General features: G+C 34.7%; 3 protein-coding genes across 8 annotated transcripts; 2 read left to right on the top strand and 1 right to left on the bottom strand.

Moving 5' to 3' along the window:
* Nucleotides 1-926: 926 nt before the first annotated feature.
* Nucleotides 927-3,169, top strand: Magr (Iron-sulfur cluster assembly 1 homolog MagR). The gene is made up of 3 exons (XM_078185211.1): nt 927-1,317; nt 1,905-1,958; nt 2,635-3,169. Exons 1-3 carry the CDS (start codon nt 1,234-1,236, stop codon nt 2,887-2,889), a joined length of 393 nt encoding a protein of 130 aa, XP_078041337.1. The 5' UTR covers nt 927-1,233; the 3' UTR covers nt 2,890-3,169.
* Nucleotides 3,170-4,572: 1,403 nt separating this feature from the next.
* Nucleotides 4,573-14,527, top strand: LOC144472642 (uncharacterized). Of its 5 annotated transcripts, none has more exons than XM_078185926.1 (3): nt 4,573-4,934; nt 5,068-5,185; nt 14,518-14,527. In XM_078185926.1, the coding sequence occupies exons 1-2, from the start codon at nt 4,843-4,845 to the stop codon at nt 5,174-5,176; spliced, it is 201 nt and encodes a 66-aa protein (XP_078042052.1). In that variant the 5' UTR covers nt 4,573-4,842; the 3' UTR covers nt 5,177-5,185; nt 14,518-14,527. The 5 variants fall into 5 exon arrangements, with proteins under 5 accessions (XP_078042052.1, XP_078042050.1, XP_078042051.1 ...); XM_078185924.1 differs by lacking the exon at nt 14,518-14,527 and adding an exon at nt 5,287-5,363 and having other exon boundaries at nt 4,574-4,934; XM_078185925.1 differs by lacking the exon at nt 14,518-14,527 and adding an exon at nt 5,268-5,363 and having other exon boundaries at nt 4,574-4,934.
* LOC144472641 (uncharacterized) lies at nt 9,420-15,743 on the bottom strand. 2 transcript variants are annotated; one of them, XM_078185919.1, is made up of 15 exons: nt 15,649-15,743; nt 14,794-15,301; nt 14,064-14,685; nt 13,550-13,980; nt 13,274-13,475; nt 12,758-13,181; nt 12,302-12,676; nt 12,089-12,224; nt 11,590-12,017; nt 11,226-11,519; nt 10,835-11,075; nt 10,373-10,749; nt 10,138-10,292; nt 9,732-9,858; nt 9,420-9,666 (listed from the first exon to the last, which is right to left on the bottom strand). In XM_078185919.1, exons 2-15 carry the CDS (start codon nt 15,299-15,301, stop codon nt 9,604-9,606), a joined length of 4,383 nt encoding a protein of 1,460 aa, XP_078042045.1. In that variant the 5' UTR covers nt 15,649-15,743; the 3' UTR covers nt 9,420-9,603. The 2 variants fall into 2 exon arrangements, with proteins under 2 accessions (XP_078042045.1, XP_078042046.1); XM_078185920.1 differs by lacking the exon at nt 11,226-11,519.
* Nucleotides 15,744-21,436: the final 5,693 nt, after the last annotated feature.

Genomic DNA, 21,436 nt, shown 5'->3' with positions numbered 1-21,436 from the left:
GCGGAAGGCTGGTACCCAGACCTCCGCAGCGTAAAGCATGGTAGCTTGTACGGCGGTCATGAGCAGCCTCCGCTTCGAAGCCTTTGGCCCCCCTACATTAGCCATGAGGCGTGCAAGAGACGACGCAGCACTCGCCGCCCTGTCAGCCGCCTGCCAAATGTGGTGCCAGAAGGCCCGCCTGGAGTCGAGTTGGACCCCCAGGTACTAATGGCGGCTTTGGCCACGATAGTGTGGACTCCCACCTAATAATATTTAGTAGATTCAATAAAGACGATAATTATATTTCGAAATTGTTTAAGAAGTACAAGCCATCGAAGTTCCCATTTTTTTGCAGCTTTCTACGAAAAATACCTTCACATTTAAATTTACATCAACGGAACTCTTAAAGGTACGAAGTTACGATTTTTACTGATAATCTTATAGGATCAGGAAACACGACAGCATCTCGCACCAAATTGTTCAATTGCGCACGCAATGCTTCTTTAACCCGTATATCTTTTCTTTAAACAAAAAGGCACCAAATTTTAATAGCTATTTATTCTTTTAAACCATATTATAATAATTTTAACGATTGTCCAATTGATAAGTGTCAATGTGCGCATAAAACGTGATCTCACATATGTCAATTAATATCGAAATATTAATTTGACGTGCAATGTCTCATTCAAATGTAGGCGCAATGGCAAATGCCAGATGAACTGATGAACCAGTGCACATACGACGCATGCGCAGGGCAGCTGCCAGGTGAATATTTTAATTATAAACTACGATGGTGACGCGACATAGAGCTGCAGATAGTTTTATAATGTTTACCTGATAGATGACCTGCACATGCGTCGTCGCACGTAGTTAATTTTTAATAAAAACATCATCCCCCTTCCTCAACCTTTCTCTTCTATAATGCTGTTGTCCTATCTTTCGGTAGCAAGCAACCCTACTCTAGGTCGATATGCGCACGACGCAGCGATACAGTTTCAATCTATTTTAACCTATTTTCTTTCATAATATCCTGCAATGTTATCCTTTGTCACAGAAACGTCTATATAATGTATTAAAACTCATTTTATTCATAATAGCCGCATTTTATGCGGTTTATTTGATTGAATTGACAATGACTTCAACCTTGCAATCATGACATTTTCTCATTTACCAAGTTCACGAGTGTTCACTATCATGCATGCCATATGATTATCATAGCGGAGGGCCACCAAATTAAAATAGATTAAAACCAAGATGGCATCTAACGTGGTCGCTACAGCGACAGTTCGTGCTGTCAAAAGCAGGAGAATTCTCCCCACCAGAGCGGCGCTTACTTTAGTGAGTGGATAATAAGCATCTGGTAATTTAGGTTGTCGTATACATAAATTAATGTCTTTAGTTTTCATCAATATTATTACTAAAGTTGCTAAAATCTATGGATTCTAGAATACAAGGTTAAGAGAACTATTACTTTCGTTTCTAATATAAAGTATTGTATATCATAATAATAGACTATAAAGTATTTTAAATGTTGTATATATTGTCTTTATATTTGAAACATGACACAGTTACTTAAAATAACTATTAAGAATGTTAAGTAAGTTTAATATAATGACAAACTATGACTGTAAAAGGTACAAGATTGTGTTACGTGATCGTTTTCTGTCACAATATCATTCTACTATAAAATCTCTTGTATTATAGGTTAGATGTAATGTGAATTAGAACATGCAATGTGATGAAATTGTAACGTAACGTTAAAATTAATCTATTCTATAACTATAATTTTGTATTACATTGTAGGTCTTTTATATTATACTACAAAGCCAATATGTGTATAATTCTGATAACATTATTTTTATCACTAACATTAATTTATCATTCTTTTCGGAATTACATATGTATTATAATTCTTTTTGTTACAGACATCAAATGCAGTAAAAAAGATTAAGGAACTATTGGAAAATAAAGAGAATTATGTGAGTAAATTATGTTTATATGTACATATTTTTATTTCTTATAGTTTTATAATGACATGTCATAACAAACTATTGATCATAACATAAAATAGTTCATACAAGGTTGGTTAAAATAAAAATAGATTACTATTTAAAACAAAAATGACAAAATCAATAGTTTGTGGTAAAACATCTGTTTAAGAGATACAGACACATTGACCTTCATGTTGACATATTTTATCAAGGTCATGATACTATGTAATATCTGAGAAGTTCTAGTTAATAATTGTTGCTCATAGAGAAGTTAAGTTATATATATATTATAAATGTAATTTTTATGAATCGAATCTAATTTTTTGACAAAGTGCACAGTTAAGAAAAAATATTTTTATGGAATACTTTGGATTATTACACAAAAATACTATCCCAGTTTTTTGATACATTTTAGATTTGAAAAATAAATTATGTATCATAGTATGGGAGTAATGTTGTTCAATTTTACATTTTTGAAAACCAAGATCACTAACTACAACCTTTCAGGTGCTACTCAGAATCATGAATTTAACAACATATGTCAAGATGAAGACCATTGGTGCTGTGTCCTCTAAACAGAAGTTGTATTCAGTTTATAGAAACAATTTTTAAGATATATTAATTAATCTTACAGTCTGTATAAAGACGATATTTTATTTTTCAGATAGGTCTGAAGGTTGGTGTGAAACAGCGAGGGTGTAACGGTCTCAGTTACACTCTTGATTATGCTAAAGAAAAGTCCAAACTCGATGAAGAAGTTGTTCAAGATGGAGTTAGAATTATAATTGACAAGAAAGCACAATTATCTTTACTGGGTACAGAAATGGACTACATAGAATCTAAATTAAGTTCTGAGTTCATTTTTAACAACCCAAATATTAAAGGAACATGTGGATGCGGAGAAAGTTTCTCCGTTTAATTAGTGAAAATTGTAGTAAAAATAGATAAGCATAAATTAATTGTAATTTAAAGAATATAATCAATTGTTTTGGTTTTAAATCTCGTAAAAAATCTTATATCAAAGCTATTTTCATTTCATTAAAATGTAATAATGATTTCATAGTTAGAAAAAGAATGTAATATATAATTGAGTCTGGCTATGCGTAATAGTATATATTTATTTTGTAAGTAAATACATTGTACATAATTATAGACATATGATGAATATGGAAAAATACAGATAATTTAATATAATTGAACACATTTTCATACTTAACTTTTTATTTTTTGTTTTAACATTAACACGTAAACAAAAGCAACAGAGCTGCGTCTTAATTATTATATAATCATTTGCTAAATAAAATCAACATAGTAAGAAGCCCGCGGAAACGAACGAAGTGGTGGTTTGCTGCGCGCGAAAATTTCACCAACTACCTTCGAGCTGCAACCGGAAGACGGACCGGCCGACAAATCAATGTCCAGCGAATTCATCAGCGCTCAGCTAATTTTCCTATTAGCTAAGAAGGAAGGAAGGAGAAGAAGCTGGAAGAAAATGCAGAACTCCACGGAAAACCTCAGATTTAATTCGACAGTCAAAGAAAGTACATCTCAGAACTCTATAAATAAAGTACCGTTTGCTTAAAGTATTCAGAGTTTGTATTGTATCTCTCTACAATCTTTCACGAGCAGAGCGGTTCAGCGCTCCACGGGCATCCGAACCATACCGAATTCCCTACACTGAACAATTCAGACCGTAACACTATTGTTGCGGTCTGGATTGTTTGATGTAGGGAATTCGGTGTTGTTCGGATGCCCGTGGAACGCTGAACCGCTCTGCTCGTGAAAGGTTGTAGGGAGATGTACAAACTCTGAATACTTTAAGCAAAAGGTACTTTATTTATAGAGCTCTAAGATGTACTTTCTTTGACTGTCGAATAAAATCTGAGGTTTTCTGTGGAGTTCTGCATTTTCTTCCAGCCTCTTTTCCTTCCCTCCTTCTTTAGCCAATAGGAAAATTAGCTGGGCGCTGGTGAATTTGCTAGACGTTGATTTGTCGGCCGATCCGTCTTCCGGTTGCAGCTCGAACATGGTTGGTGGTTCGACAGTACGCATGCGGGTGGGAGTGCACGGGAGTCGAGCGCGCAGGGGTGAAAAGCCCGCCGAAACGAACATTGTGGTGGTGTGCCGCGCGCGAAGATTTCGGCTCGAGGACTGAGTAAGAGAGAGAGGTCAGAGAGGGTTTCGAGAAGTCCTTGTCTAAAGATTTACGACGTTCTGTACTTGAGAGATCCGGGTTTGCTATTGTGACTCCTCTAGTTCACGTGAAATCGTAGAGGGTCTTACGAGAGGCTAGGTGACTTTCTCTACATTCCTCGATTAGTATCGCTAGATAAAAAAAAGGCTCAACGAAGAATTTCGTGGGAACTCTCTCATTATCTCCTTACATATTCTCAGTTATTCCTCTCGGCCGATACTGTATCTCTATATAAATATACGATATAAATTTGTATTTACATTCGAACTTTCCTCTTGTCGCCATTAATTGAAAGCGTATAGTCTAATAGCGCGGTCGTAATATAAACTTGTGACTATGTTCGCGTCGCTCATGAAACGTGATAACGTAACAATAGTAATCGAATTTTTCCTGCATAGCTCCCGGCCGCAGTATAATACGTTAGCAAAAATGGGTATAGAAATTTTCTTTACTCGGATTGATTAACCATTTACTGCTGAGATAGGATCCACTGCAAATGGAATGCGCAGTAAAATGGTGAGGATGTGCGCACCACGAGAGTAAGAAAAGCATCCAGAAGTATGTTCCATTATTATATGTTAGATATCCATGGTATACATTGACAAGAAGAAATACGTTAACTGAAAAAAGAAATTCTGTTTTATAAGTGTTATATTTTTACATTGTTTCACATCTTTAATGGATAGAATGTCATTACCTGAAACCCATCAAGTAGAATTAATGGCTCTAGCAGAATTAGCAGGGGTTTCATCAGTTCCAGGAGTCTATCGGTAAATATTTATAAGTATAATGACATTCAATGGTTTTATTTATATATATTTTTGTATTTTCTTTTGTTTAATATATCGCTATTATAAATCAAATGCTATGAATGCTATTAGTTTTACTAAATTGTTTCTTTAGAGTGATAATGGAACTTCTGACGTTACATATATCCCCAGAGGATATATATATTCTTCTAAAACAAATATATCTCCAATCAAGTAAAGAATCTACAGAGAATCCTGAATAAACAGTTAAGGTATTAAACTTTAATTAAAAATTAATGTATTTTTTGTATAGTTTATATTAATTTCCATTAAATTATTTTTCCACAAATGTAGTTTATTTATTGTTTTTCAGTTCTATGATTTCCAACACGTTTCCATAGTTTTATAAACAGATCAAAATATAAGATTAATATAACGATTTTATTATAATTTTTATTGCAAGGCTTACAATGACTTTTGCCCTACATTTTTTAAATATATACCTTTACATCTATTGATACTTTTTCTTATACTTATTTTAAAACAAATACTAATATATTCAGCAGTTGGCTTGATTTGACATACACTAATATTCTTACGCATTCTCTAAATCCCTGTGACAAACCATGAGGACTTATACCTATTTCGTACCTCCTCTTTGATTCTAGTCCTGATTTCTTTGTTCATCGTTAGTTGTCTGTTACATTGTTTTTCTTTCTCTTTTCATCACTCTACTCACTCCGCTTTCCTTCATTCCTTGCTGCCCTTTGTCTTTTCTTCCTCCCTATTCTCTTCATCTCCTTCAATCCCTCTCCTGCTCTACGTAAAAATTTTTCCATTGCCCATATTTCACCCACTCTCTTACATCTGTACAACACATGATTTATTGTCTCCTCTTCTTCTTTGCAAACCCTACATACTTTATCTTCCGATTGTCTCCGATATTCCTTGAACTCGTTACCACATTTGTATCTGGTAGTAAAACTTCTCTCTTCCCTGTTTACTCTACTATTAGATACTTTGATTTCATTTATATACTCCTCTAATTGTCATTATATTTAAACTCTTTACTTTTCTGCATACCTGCTATCTGTACTATAGTCCCACTTTCTCAATTTCTTATTCTTTCCATCTCGCCCCTCTTAAGGTTTAACTTCTTTTTCACTTTTTTGCTAATTTCCTCCCAGTTATTATAGATTTTTTCTCGTCTTTCTCAAGCATTCTTCCATGAATCTCTTCCTTAATATCCTTGCTAGTTCTTCATAATTCACTGCTCTTTTTGTAGCTTTCACTTTCATCTCTTCTTCCTTTGTTTCTTATAGTGTAGTTAGGTCATCTATTCTACTCAGCCCCAAAATCCACTTTGAATATCTTCCTTTTATTACATCAAATCTATTATCTAGCCCCCACTCTAAGATCTCTGCCTCATATGGTACCACATTTCCCAATGCTCCATGTATTCTTCATTGCAACTGTTGCCCTTCTTATTGTGTCTAGCACATGCTCCTTAGATCTCCCATTATTCTGTAATACATGTCTCGGATGTCTCATTGTTTTTATTTCCTCCAAATTTTCATCTCCCATTTCCACTCCTTTCTTCTCCTTCCATTGTTTCTTCTTTCATACATCATCACCATAGACTTTTTAATATTAACCGTTAAATCTTTTTTCCCTACATACTTCTTGAACTGTCTTATTGTTTCTTTCATTGCCTCTTATCTTTTGCTTGTTCACTACAACTCCTCTATCCTGTACCTTCTTCATGTCATTTCCTAGGTCTAATATGAAATTAGATATAATAATAAACTTAATAATAAATTCACCCATTTAGTTATAGATCCACGACATGCTCGGACACAGCTTGATGTGTATATGATAGTGACGTATAGAAAAATGTCTCCTAAGCATCGCTATCCGCCACCGTTGATCAAAGAAAATTAGATTGTTTGAATAAGGGTAAATATTTTACAACATTAGATATGGCAATCTGGATTTTACCAAATCCCAATAAGCAGAATATTCTGTTGAGAAAACTGCGTGTATGATTCCAGACGGATATTGTGAGTCAAACGAACCTGCGATCTTTCAGCGTGCCATTAATCGAGCGTTGAAGAATTTAACCCTCTTAGTGCCTCGTAGTCGCCGTTGGCTACTCTTGAAAAAATATTGTTTTAACAATATTAATAACCCTTAATAAGTCTCGCAGAAAAAACTGCGGAATACTGTACGGTGGCCGACAATATGTGTACTTCGTTTTCCTGCAAGCGAATTTCAACTGTTTTTTTAACAATCATGTAACGGTTGTATACAGATCAGTTGTAGCGTTCATCATACATTGTAAGAGATCAATGGACTATCCTCCGAGCATGACAGGGATTTATAACTAAATAGGTGAGTTTCATATTAATAAAATTGTTTACATTTCTGAAATAAACAAATCCCATATATCCTTTAACGGGGCTCTTTATCAATAGCATACCTTTGCAAATTAGTTGCTGAATTCTATTCGGAGATGGACTTATTTTGTAAATTACGATATCATTTACGGACTTCGATGGGGCTACTTATATCCTCCGTACAAATTGCATAAAAATTTTATATAATTAATAGAAATATATATAATTTAAACTAGTGTCAATATTGTGTGAAGAAATGAATGCGGTATAAAACATTTAAAAATAGTCTTATTTATACATGAAATATAGATTTATTATGTGCGCACATTACGATGTGCCGTATTGAAGTATTCCAAACAAAGAAAGGGTGAGTCAACACAGTCTTCGCAGTAATGGTTCGATATCTGTCGCAACTTTTCGATTCTACTCCTGTCGCAGTGCTATTGCTACGCCACTGTAATTTATCGATTTCTTCGCTACGCCGATGATGAGGTTCGACGGAGTCGATGAACACGTGTGCTGCGTCACGCGCCGCGGCTCCTTTGACTCTAATTCCCGGAAGACAACTCATAATACTATAACAAAACTTTTTTAATTTTAAGATTTTAAAACTGAATTTCTTTTTAACATATTGCTGATAATTTTTTGATTAAAATGAGACTAAACATGACATAGTTTTACCGTTTTCTTCAATAACCGTGACGTGTCACAAAGTTAAGATTTCTAAGAGAATTTCATAATAGCATTTCGAAAAAGCCTACAGGCAGGACGTGCCGTAAACCGGGATAATCCGAAGGGTCATCTTGGTCGAGTACGCGACGGTACCGAAACCGTAGGAGGTTGACCTGGACGATTTCCCATAGAAAATTACCAATTTATTAATAATTAGCAATTAAACCATCTTTCTATGAATCTGCAAACCATCTTTTGCGTTATCGGTGCTGAGTTTCAAGGAGCTCGTATCTAAACAGCTTCTCACTGTTCAACCATGCTTACTCCAAGGCCCCTTCAAATTCCAGGATTGATGGAAAAAATACAATAAATTGTTCCGCCACACTTTCCGTCAAACGCGTAGAATTCTGAATGTCTCGAAATCGAAGCCATCTCAAAACCTACCGCGTCGAAGTCGGCGCGATCTCTGCAGTTCCTGTCGCGAACGCGAGACGATTTGATTCACTTGCGGTCACGACCGTGTGGCCGATGGCGTGTAGAGAAGTCTACACTTGCTGTCGCTCGAATTACACAATACCATATGTAGCATTGTCTTTAATACTTCTTTTATAATTACGAATTGGTTTTTTTAACGCTTTTCTTCGTAAATAAAATAAAATACTTGATTCGTATAATGAATAAATACGGCGTAAAATATGTCGTGTTTGGTATCATTTTAATTGGAAAAATCTGACCAATATATTAAAAAAATTTTCATGTATAAAAAATTGGAAATAAGAAAGTTAAGTAATCGTTTTTATGTTAGCGTTAAAATGTATGTATTCATAGTAATCTACACCGGCATGCGGCGGCTGCCTCTCAGGTTACAATGTAATTTCGTTCGCCTCGAGTCTCGTTCCATCTCTCTCTTTTATGAGATGTCCCCAACTACAAAGGCGAGCCGTGAGGATCGATAATCATGTCTTCGGATTCAGTTCGTGACGACTTTCGATTCCTACTTGGCGACATTAACTGAATCATTACTGTATGTGTATATATGAATGTGTTCCTACTATGGGATATATTGAGCCTCACATTGCAGCGGGTGAGCAGAGCCTATACAACTATCCTTCTTTTGCTCACATTTTCGTGTTTTCATCTATTCCAGTATGTGAGACTTGTTTTGCTCAGAAAGCCCTCCAGAGGACTAGCATAACAACTTATATATTTCTGTATATTTTTAAGTAAAAAATATATTTAGTAATAAAAGGTTTCTATAAAACACCATATTTTCCAACTTTTGACTAAACGTAATCCCTTACATCGAGTACTGACTATCACAGTTGATAAGTACTGGGATAAATTATAGCACAGTGTCCACGTAACACCTTGAATCTTCAAGCACGTGGTTGAATAAACATGGAAAGCCAAGCAGTACTTAAAAAATATATTATTTTGATGTAGACAATAATTTAATGATACAAAAATACTGGTTTCAATTATTCATCTTACAGTATCCCTTAAATTACAGATAATAAAAGAGAAATATCACAGATTGCATGCGTATCTTGCATTGTAAACATATTCTTTTGTACAAAGTCACCAATGCTGTGATCATTCCGCTTCTTTGATTTTCATAGTTATCATTTTCGTTTGGATCTTAAACTACGAGTTTTCACTTCTGTAGGCGTACTTGTTACTGTACACTGAAAAAAATAAAAAATATATTAATAATCTATGGAGTTATTAAAATTATTTCATACAAATTTACCTCGACTGGTTCAATATCATGAAAAGATTCATCTTCTGTCACGTATAATTTTTTTTTACGGATATTTTTTCTTCTGTCCGAAAGAGACTCCGTGGGAGGTGGAAGCACAGTACGTTTATCACTCCGCCTAAGGTTAAGTAATAACATTTTGAATACGTTTTGAATAACATTTGTTCGAACTACCATGCCAAGAACTCATAGTTATACAATAGTAAAACGAAAAAGTTCTTTGCATTTATTTGCCTTTTTTGATTCACTCTATTAAGAAGAAGTACAGGAAGCCGACGAAATAAAACGAGTATGTAGTTATAAAAATGGAAATATAGTCCAGGTATGTTTATGAAGAATGTTCTGTTCAGAACCTCTTCATCTAGTCCAATGTATACAATAACGCTTATGTTCATACTTAGTCTCTGAACCAGGTAGTTCGATTATGGATACATCATCTGAGGTAGGAGAATATTTTCTCAGTGGCCGCCTTGTCCTACGTTCTCTTGTTATCACTTCATCCTCTGACGCGTCTTCGTAACGGCCTTTCATTTTAACATGATGTACTGTTGTCTATAAAAGAAGTATCATTATGTACAACTTACTCGTAAGCATTAAATTTTATTAAACAATTTTTAATGAGGAAGTGTTACTTGTTTTTGTTTCTCTAAATCCTCTTGTTGATTCCTTACTAATGTCTCATATTTGGAAACCATCTCATCCCTATTTTTCATAAATGCTTCCATTTCCCGTTCCTTCTCAATCAAACTATTCTTTAGTTCTTCATTCATATTCCGTAACCTGTCATTTTCTATTTGCCTCTCTTGAGTACTTTGTTGAAGAAGTTCCAAAATCTTGGCATTTTGTTCATATGCTTTAACACGTGACTTTAAGTTTTCAATATGTTCTTCACTTTGAGAAAGTTTATGTTTTGTTTCTGTCAATTCTTTTATTGTATTTTTCATCTCTACTTCCATAAGATTTTCGTCGCTGTCAGCAACATCCGTTTTCTGAATTAGAAGTTTCATTTCTGGAATAATGGCAAATTTTCTTTTTCTTCACTACAGAGGTAACATTTATAATTACTTACTCAACTATAAATATATATATCTGACCTTGTTGAAGCGACAATATTTCGGCATCTTTCTCCTGTTCTATATCCTTTGCACTTTCCAAACGTTCCTCACATTCCAAGAGCTTATAATTATTTTCATCTAATAACTTTTGCAGATGTTCCTTCTCATCTTGACATATTTCCAACTTCTTATTTAATTCTTCTATTTGATGCTCAAGTTCTTTTACGGTTTCAAGTTTGAGCTCCAGTTCCATGATTTTCGCAACATGTACGTTCCAGTACTGCAAGAATAATATAATGTGACAGAATAAATTGCCATGTTTTAAGAAACCTAAACTACGTGAGCGACAAGACTTTTAAGGAATTAAAGAAGTTGAAATGGTTAAAATTTATGGTGCTGTGCAATTGCAAGATTACGAAACTCTACGTACTTTCATACACTTGTTATAATTACTCTTAGTATGTAAAAGTTCTTTTTGAACTTCATTAATAAGTCTTTCATAATCCTCTATCTTTATATCTAGTTTGGCCTTAGATTGATCGCTATCTTCTAATAATTTTTGACTGTGTGTTTCATCAACCACACCTTGAGAAAGCTGCTTTGTCAAAGATTCAATCAAGTTTCGATATTCTTCTAAAACAAGCTTGTTTTTTATGTTTTCTTCTGACAGACTTTCCAATTTCTGCGTCAACGATGATATTTCTTGCCGAAACTCAACTAACATCTTAAATATAATGGTTCTATCAGAAATGTGTCAGAAACTGATGTGTATATATTACTATGAATCTACGTACTTTACATTTTTTCCGTAGCCGGGTTTTCGCATCATCGTATTTTACCATTAATTTCGATAATTCGTTCAGAGTAAGCTCGCATTTATCAAATTCGCCACCAAAGCTTGTTTGAGTATCTTCTTCTTTTCTAATAGGCTGACTACATTCATTTTGAATTTTATATCCATTCACATAAATGATTTCTGCTGCTTCTTCGTCAATTTTCCGTTGAACGGGTTCTTCACTTCCAACTTTAGTTTTTATGTTATCCATTTGCAAATTACTTATTTGGTCAGATATAACCTTTAATTTCACTTTAGCATTATCCAGTTCGTCTCTCAAACTCTGTATCTCGGTCGTACTTTGAGATAATTTCTCTTTTAGTGTTGAATTCTCTACTTCTACAGCAAGTATCTTTTCTCTCATTTGAGCATCAATCTTTGCATATCCTATTCAATCGGCAAATAATTATATGATAAATACTGTCGTTAAATACCATAAATCAAAATCTTATACCTACCTATATTTGGATCGCTATTATCAGTCTCAGTAGACTTATCTAACGATCCTACCTTGTAATCGGTAGAAATTTCCTTTTTAATCGCGATCCCTTGATATTCAACATCCTTTGGAAAATCATGAGATGTTTCTGGAACCTATTGTGACAATTAGCGATGTCAATTGCGATTCATAAGATTATTTACATATTTTACAAAATTAAGGTATAGCATACATCATTGTTATATGATGAATCATGTATTGAACTTTTAAACGCAGCTGACTTTGTTAATACTTGCACATCGTGTAATAATTCCAATTTATCACATTCCAATTTATTTATTGTCTCCAGCATATTTTGTATTTTGCACTCGTAATCCAGCAATTTCTCATTTTGATTTTCTAATTTTTCATCTAGCACCTCTCTTTCTTTACTCTCCTTTGTGAGGCAAATATTAATATTTATAAGCTCGGCTTCTAAATCATTTATCGTCTCCTGTTTTTCTAATAACTTTTCTTCCTGTTCTTTAATAGTATACTCTTTCTCTCTTATTTCCGAAGTAATAGTAATATACTCTTCCTTTGCTTCATTTAAAAATACTTTCAATTTCTAAAACGATATCATTAAAATATAAAATGGTGTATGTATTTACGATCATAGACAATATTAAATAATTATTAATGCATGCACCTTCACTTGATCCTTTTTAGCAAACAATTGAGACTCTAATTCTTCTACATAACATGTTGTTTCTTCATTAGTGCAAATATCTTTCTCAGCTGCACTCAACAAAGATTTCATGTTGCTCACATCTTTTTTCAATAACTCTAATTCGAAAGATAGCTTATTCTTTTCGACTGCCAAAGTCTGATTTGATTCTTTTAGTTGCTTCACACTACTTTTGAGTAGTACAAGCTTCGATGTTAATTGTGAGTTTTGAATCTCCAAGTTGTCAATGTTTTTTCTATCGTCAACATTGTCATCTAAAACGGACGAACGTTTTCTCTTGTTAGAGCTACGTTCATCTAATTTTTGTTTATAGAAATCCTCAATTTGTTTCAAGGACCATTGAAGAGTATCCTCATGTTGTTCCTCTACGTCGTTCATACGATTCCTACATCACAATTAATGGTATAATTTTTTAATTACAATGGTTATACTTTTCTAATCTATTCTTACAACAAATCATAAAAATTAGTAACATACTTCCATTCACTTTCGAGATCTTTCATCATAGTCGTAAAAGTATCCGCCATTTCTTGACGAATCTCTAGATCGCGACTTAATGCAGAACTCTTTAAGAATCTTATTTCATCTTTTAGATTTTTATTTTCACAAAGCAACTCATCGTAGTCTTCAGTATGAACATAATCAGGTATAGAATGATTACTACCAGTGTTATGACATTCTGTCAATGTAGATAAAGTATACTTAACATAAATCAGTTTAAAACATATAAGCAATTTTAAAAAATACCTGTACCTTCACTTTCTAATTCTGTAGCATCCCAATCAGTAACTGTTTTTATACTTTTTCTAACTATTTGTGAAAATCTCGACTTTTTCTTATCTTCTTTCCGTTTCTGTTCTAAAACTATTTTTTTTGCAATAGCAGCAAAATTCAGAACATTTTGTGTTTCTACATACAAATTTGGTAAAGGATTGATATTCACTATCAAAGCCATACGTTCTTTACCAGAAAGTGCTTTCTGAAACAGTCTTGTTAATTTTGACTCTCTAAATGGACCTATATGTTGTGATTTTTGTTTAAATAACTGTCCGTCATGAGTCATTTTTAAACATTTTCCTAATACTAATAGGCTTGTATTAATATTTTGTGCTTCTTTTAATCTGTCCCCAATATTTAATGTTTTTTTCAATCGCTCTGAACCAGCTAAATCGCAGAAGGCAAAACTGTAATATTTATAAAAACAACTACATATATAAGAATTACTCTCGGCTAAACATTATAATCAATAAGAAATACTATTGCTTACGTGCTAACTTCAACAGCATTTGGTTCATTCTCAACAGAATATTTCAATAATTTGATAGTAAATATGCAATGCGACCTGGAACTTCTTGCATTTAGAGCTGTTGCAGCTACTTTTAAATTATATTGTCCAGCCATTAAAACCTGATAAGCCTCAGAGCCTGAACTAACGCATACTGTTTTGAGACCTTTGATAAAAGCTGTACCTTGTGTATCAGTTACTAATTTCAAAGGGGTTCTTCTTTTTTGTGTCTCATTCGACAAAAGATCATACACAATTTCATTATAAATTTCTGCAAAAGATACCCAAACTGAGTAATATGCACTAGTGCATTGACTGGGTCTGATTGGTGATTCCTCTTGCAACAACTTTTGCATTTCCGTGTAAGCATTGATATAGTGATTTTTATCCATTGAAGCAAATGTTAACAATTTTGTTTTCATTTCTAATTCTTGAGGACGTTCAAGGGGACCTAAGGCAACAACATCACAATGATTCACTGGTTTGTAAGATGGAGACGATTTTGGAGTAATGTTGGAGAAAACAAATTCTAAACATCTAGGTATAATGCCAGGAGATGTAGTACTTCCTTGTAAAGTAAATGATTTCCCTGAACTGGTGGTACCTATAAAAGTTATAATACTCATGTAGGAATTAATAACAGAAGTAATCAAGTCGTTCGTTTAATCACTTGAAATATAAATATTATCTATAAGATATCTTATATCTTTACCATAAGTCATGATAGTTGAATTCTGACCAGCTAAAAAATCTACCATGTGCTGTTTGACAGCTTGTTCAAACAGTTCTAGCTGAGTAACCTCTGGACCAAATGTTTGACTAAATGTATATTTTCTATGTACAATATCACTGTTATTAGATCTCTTCAAGCAATTACTAGTATTATCCAAAGTAGGAAGTTTTGTCAGCAACGTGGTGGAATTCAGAATTTTATATGCCTCTTGTTGCTCCTGTGTTAATTTAATCTGTTTGGGAAATGGTTTCAGTCGTAAGTAGACTTGAATAGTCTGAAAACTCTTTGACACTGAGTTGTTCGTCACTTCTATAGAATCGCATTCTTCAATGTCATAAACAGACATCAAATTCTTTTTTGTGCTTTCTGAAATATGTGGTCTTTGTCCATAAGACAAAATACTTGGGTCTCTTCCAAATAAATATGATACTTCATCTTGCGAATTTAAGTTATAAGAAGGTCTAATGGAATCTAATGTATTGTCCATCTACAATAATTCAAAAATATTAGCCATATATGTTATATATGTAATTATGTGTAATTAAGAATTTAATTTATAATTATTAATTTGTAATTAACTGATATTAGTAACTTATTATTCGAATAAAATTAAATTAATTGTTTGAACATCAAGTAAATTAACTACTATAATTTTTTCCATTGAGATTAATCGATTAAACACTTCATGATATTCAATTGACTTCTTTAATCAATTAATGTTCAAATTTAGTGCACGAATAATTCATGATTTGTTTCTAAACAAAAATTCACAGTAAATAATTGACCGATAATTGGTATTCTTTATACAATAATTATTTTAAAATGTATACATACCTGTCTTTTACGTTTATAAAATTAGAAAACCACTTATGAAATTATACAGAAACTTGAACAATTAATATAAAATAATCATTGACACCGTTTCTTTTTCGTTAGGCTTACAATTCGCACAAACGGTTAGCGTTCCGTTTTGAAATTTTCAATCTTTGTATGTGGCGTCACCATTTCCGGCGGCCGAAGCGAAATATTCATTTCTTTTTCGTCCTGCTCGTCTTTATCTACAGAACTGAGCATCCCTAGCCGCGCAGGCAAATACATGTAACTATAAAGCATAAATACATGTTACAAACGAAATATAAGATTAGACTAGATACTCAATACATTTGTATTTTGTCATTCAGCAAATGGAATTCAGGAGCTTAGTGCCATTTCCGTATTGCCATCAGCGTTACCGATATGTCAGATGTATATTATTATAAGAAATCTTTGCACGTTTAGTAAATTTAAAAAGTTAACTGTGCAAGATTTATTTATGTTTTTATTTAAAAAGCTTCTTCTTAATTAAATATTGTGACTACGATACTATTTTCGTCTGTGACGCCACACGTATTTGTTATGTGTGACCAGAGAAGTCAGTGCAGTAGATAAAGAAGAACGTAAAGAAAAAGAAGGACCGGTTCGTTTTAGTCCCGTCGGAAGTGGCGTCGCTACATGTACTAATATATATTCAATTGTTGGGTGATCACACGAACGTAGTTATACTCAAGTTCCTGATTATTACTCCCTTGTTTTGTACTGCATCAAATTTTTATAAAACCCAGCATACTTGATCCAGTGTCTTATCAATCAAAAATTCCTGCACGCAGCGTCAAAACATTGGCGTCTGTTTAAACTGGATCGCCGCTCGGGTCGGATCACGTAAACACGACCAGCTTTACCATTGGCATCTGTGTGGAGTTTCGTGCTAATGCTTATGTGTGTGAGTGTAACCGACTGATCTCCATGCGTCGGCATTGCTCGTTCCTACATCCTACTTGTTTGTTCTATAATTTCCATTTGTTTTATCTCGTGCTCCTCCTTACCCACCCCCTCTTCCCCCTCCCCCTATCTCTTCATGTAATTGTTTGCATGTTACGAAGTTTTTTGAAATTTTCCTTCGTTTTACTAAATGTTTTCCCTTCCAGGTTACATTTTCCTGTAGTTAACGCCATCTACCTCATTTGCCTGGTGAGCCGGTACTACCGGCAGGAACGGGCCTCCCCCCACCTCACCACAAGCATTTAAAAAAAAAAAAATCACGCGAACGTAGTTATAAATATGTAGTGCCTCTGGTTATGCTAATCATATACTTAGTTGATGCCGACAGGAGGGAAATTCGAATATAAATACAGATTTATATCGTATATTTATATAGAGACACTGTATCGCTCGAGAGGAATAACTAAGAATATGTAAGAAGATAATGAGAGAGTTCCCACGAAATTCTTCGTTGAGCCTTTTTTTATTTAGCGAGACTAATCGAGGAATGTAGAGAAAGTCACGTAGCCTCTCGTAAGTCCCTCTCCAATTTCACATGAACTAGACGAGTCACAATAGCAAACCCGGATCTCTCAACTACAAGACGTCGTAAATCTTTAGACAAGGACTTCTCGGAACCCTCTCTGACCTCTCTTTCTTACTCAGTCCTCGAGCCGAAATCTTCGCGCGCGGCACACCCCCACACCGTTCGTTTCGGCGGGCTTTTTACCCCTCCGCGCTCGACTCTCGCGCACTCCCATCCGCACGCGCACCGTCGAACCACCAATTACCACCAATCTGCAACCGGAAGACGGGTCATCCGACGATTCGAGTAACCTTTACCTTTGCGAAAATGCATTCCGCGGCTGTGTTAACAACTCATTAATGAAAAACGGTCGCAAATGAGAGGAAAGCACATGAGAATTCAACCTATTGCTACGCTCGCGAGCCAATGAGCTAAAACCTACCTTACTCCAGGGTAGGGCAGAAGGAATCTGCGCTCAGACTTTGAGCCGCGTTCGACGTAACGAACAAGGGTTTTCTGAATTTTCTATTAATTTCACAAATCTCACACATATAATTAATAGAAAACTTAACCACTTTACAACATTTGTAAATGTTGTAATGTAGAAGTTGTAATTCACGTATGTAAAACGATACAGATTTCACTAACGTTCACTTTCACTGCACTATTATTCCACACTGATCACGAATTATTCAACAATTGACACATGTTCGAAGTTTTCAGCGTTATTTTGTGTGATCCTGAAAAGGGCCGATTAATTTCAAATACGGTGTTGTAATATCTCCTCTTGTAATCTTCTTACTGCAGCAGTCACGTTGCCTTTGCATTGCGCATACACAAACAATATTTGGTACTGCTCTTGCGACATGTACATTTTAAAGAACGGAGAAGTTATAGCGACGAAATCTTGAACGGAACTGACGGTCTCCACGAAGATGTTCACACAGATTGTGACGATTGTTAGAGCAACGGACATATGTTTTAAAGCCAGACTGGTACGTCGGCAGAATAGTCGAGAGTGGAAGTCATAAAATAGGGAATGAAAGAAACAGATGTCTCGAGTGTTTTAGAACATCGAAGGATCTTTCGCAAGCAATTAGGGAAAAGACTGTGACCGTGAAAATTACGGAAAGTCCTTCTACGGCCACACGCGGGCTGCAGATGTTAGAGTGAGGCAGCTTCAAGTGACCGTGGCATCATTGCCTAAGGACTGCAGTCCCTGCAATGTATAAGGCGTCTAAATGCTAAATACTAAATGTCTAAATGCAATCCATGGCTTTGTTTATGAGTTATTAACAAAAAGTGTGGCCGATGAGAATATAGCGCGCAAACTCAATGTGTTGCTACATGGTCGAGTCAAGGAGGGGAACCCTGTTTTACTTCGTGGTCGACGGTAAGAGGGGTCTATGCTTTGAACCGTATTTAAAGGCATGAACAAATCGCGTAGGGTGAATTTTCTGATTTTTTTACTATGTGACTTCATAGTGACTGAAGATTTGTATGCAATGTGTACAAAGGAGATCTTGAGAAAAAAATTCCCAAAAAATATCATTTTTTTAACTCTTAACTGAGCATGACCCTTAAAAATTAAACATTGATTACTGATCGCCACAACTGATAAATATTGGGATGGCTGACGTAAAAAGAATTTGCAGATTTATAAACTAGAAACTATTATTTAAAATGTAGCTTATGCGTTTTCGTAAATTTTAATAATTGGAGAAATTATCTCCGTTTCAAATGAAGTCAAATTCACAAATCTACGTTTCACGTTCGCAAAAGGACAATATGGTCCAACGCTGGATAATATGGTCGAGAACCGATACCGATTCCATTAATGATATTGAAGCAATTCAATAACAAAATATTAAAAATATTAAAGTTTGAGACTTCTGTGAGGATTTGAACACTCGTTTCACTCCTTTCGAGATGTTTAATATCTCGATTTTTCCCCTTTTCTATTTTTCACCCCTTTTCGAGACCTACTTAATTATCTATTCAATATTTTATTAAAACATCTATATTTATTTCATATTTAAAATGATTAAAATAATCACAATAACATTAAACTAGTGTAACCATTTTCTAATCGTACTACTGAAATCGTAATCTATTCTCAATCTTACAAATGCTCCACGTAAATAATCAAATATTGTCGTAGCCATTCGATTTTCTGGTAATTTAAATTTTTCCAATCATACACGATATCATTTAAAAATTCGGATTAATAACGTGACAAATAATTGAAAAAAAGACATCAGTATTTATGCTCGTCCAACTGCCCGTAGTTATGCACATGCCTAACTTTTAGTAATTCCTTCTTTAAATCCTTCTTTTGTTTCGCATATTTTTTATTCATTAGTTTCCTTAAAGTTTTGTGGTCAAGGTACGTATTTTTTTAATTGTCTGAAACATTTGTACATACAATTTTTTCTGCTTCACCTTAATAGCTTTTTAAACACTTGGATGTAAAGAGGGCCTGAATAATGAAAGCGAGTATCGAGAGAAAAGTCTTTAATCATTATGAAGACACAAATTTCTTGTGCCTAGTGAAGTTTTTGTACTACTCTTTAGGGTATTTATGATCTCAATTTTATTTCTTTTTATTTTTTTTATTTGTAACACGAATTACGTAATAAATGAATTTTATACCACAATTTTTATTATTGTTTATAATTTTTATATAATATTTATAAATATTTAATATTAAAAAGGATAATTTCATAACGTAAAAATGAAAAAGTGCCGGCTATCTACTTCAATTTATCCGGCTTCATCCATATTTTCAATGCCACTTGGTCCATCCAAAATATTGTAGAATCAAAATCTACATATTGTATATTTCCCGATAAATTGTTCTTAACTTGTCCTTCAGATCAATTTACTTTATCTCCATTCCAAAAACCATGCCAACTTGTAGCTATTCTGATTTTCTGATTTGCTATGATATGAAAAAATATTGCCGCTAGTTCAGCATGTTGATATTTAATACGGCAGTATTTTTGCATCGTGAAGCGTGACCCTTTGCTGCAGGTTCCTTCTAATAAAAAGAAGTTCAAGATCTGTTACATGTTTTTCTAATGCCCCTTCCATGAATGACTTCTGCATTTTTTGTTGCTATTTTATCATAATCTAGTCGAATGGTAACAACGCAGAACTTTTTCAGTTCCTTTGAATATAATCCAATGTTGCGATCGCAAAAATTTGAAAAAGTTGAAGCAAATATTTTTGACACACTATAAATTAACAACCCTATTACATATGATAAAACACTTTCACTTCATGCGGCCTCTATTTTGAGTTAATACTCCTAGACTTAATTTTTCACACCATGCATCCAGATAAGTAGAGGTCCTGGAAAGATTAATATACAATTTTTTTTGGCATGCAAGATGGGCACCTCTAACGCTTATTGCTGCAACAGGTAAGGATTGGATTAAAAATCTTATTTGTAATCTGTCATCGCTTGAGTTTTCCATCTTTTACTATAATTACGTTTTAAAGTATCCTCCTGACGAAGTCTTTTTCCCACAGGGTTTAGCAAAATTAGTTCATTATCATTGTTAGGAGATCGGCTAACCGTGACTCTAACGTGTTGCGGTACTGAGGGATAGGAGAGTGTTAAAGGTCTTGAACAAAATCTACTCTTGCTGGTTAGAATGCAACCCAAGCGGTTTATTAACGGGGCTTCTACATGGCGGTATTCGTCGCTTGTGGCCTCCTTTGCCGCTTCCTCTGGCGCAGTCTGCTCGGTCCGGGCGCCGCTCAAGTGCTGGCTTGCGTCTGATTTCTGGAAATAAGAAATATTGGCCGAAGCCACCAGCAAAAATAGTAAAGCTGTCAATCAGCTATTTCGTTCTCCATCTCAGTTGGTCAGCAGCGAAACGCTTGTTTCAGCGAGAGGAGGGAGACCACTCAGTCGTTGAACCGTACTGAGTGAGCCAGTTGTTTGGCCACACCGATACCTCCTTGGAAAGACAAGGAAAGCATTCGGCGGCGAGCGCGTGGAATTATACTTTGTTTCCGAAACCACGGTCTCGTTCTCTCTAGACAAGGACAGCCGATGTCTCGTCGGATATACCACGATGGTCGGCAAAAACCGCGCCACGAAAATTCGGAATATTACGTCGAATTCGCGGGCAGTCCTTTGCTTGAGAGATGCACTTCTGTCCGCAACTCGTCTACTGGAGGTCGTAAATCTCCAGCAGATCTGTTCTGTGAACGACAGGACGTTTTGACTCTCTTATTGAAACTACGCACTCCTCATCCGAGGTGCACGGGCCTCGAGGAGCAACGGGG

This window comes from Augochlora pura, chromosome 7 (assembly GCF_028453695.1).
Source record: "Augochlora pura isolate Apur16 chromosome 7, APUR_v2.2.1, whole genome shotgun sequence".
Lineage (NCBI taxonomy): Eukaryota > Metazoa > Arthropoda > Insecta > Hymenoptera > Halictidae > Augochlora > Augochlora pura.
The sequence above is the reverse complement of the archived record's forward strand: the minus strand, read 5'-3'. Positions and strand labels throughout refer to the sequence as shown.

What these genes read in the sequence shown, in the direction of transcription:
- LOC144472641 (XM_078185919.1), bottom strand. Translation starts at nt 15,301, where the DNA reads ATGGACAATACATTAGATTCCATTAGACCTTCTTATAACTTAAATTCG. An exon ending in TTCAACTATCATGACTTATG is followed by an intron (nt 14,686 to 14,793) that starts GTAAAGATATAA and finishes TAACTTTTATAG; the next exon opens with GTACCACCAGTTCAGGGAAA. An exon ending in CTAAAAAGGATCAAGTGAAG is followed by an intron (nt 12,677 to 12,757) that starts GTGCATGCATTA and finishes ATATCGTTTTAG; the next exon opens with AAATTGAAAGTATTTTTAAA.
- LOC144472642 (XM_078185926.1), top strand. Translation starts at nt 4,843, where the DNA reads ATGGATAGAATGTCATTACCTGAAACCCATCAAGTAGAATTAATGGCT. An exon ending in TCAGTTCCAGGAGTCTATCG is followed by an intron (nt 4,935 to 5,067) that starts GTAAATATTTAT and finishes TTGTTTCTTTAG; the next exon opens with AGTGATAATGGAACTTCTGA.
- Magr (XM_078185211.1), top strand. Translation starts at nt 1,234, where the DNA reads ATGGCATCTAACGTGGTCGCTACAGCGACAGTTCGTGCTGTCAAAAGC. An exon ending in CCAGAGCGGCGCTTACTTTA is followed by an intron (nt 1,318 to 1,904) that starts GTGAGTGGATAA and finishes TTTTTGTTACAG; the next exon opens with ACATCAAATGCAGTAAAAAA. An exon ending in TGGAAAATAAAGAGAATTAT is followed by an intron (nt 1,959 to 2,634) that starts GTGAGTAAATTA and finishes TTTATTTTTCAG; the next exon opens with ATAGGTCTGAAGGTTGGTGT.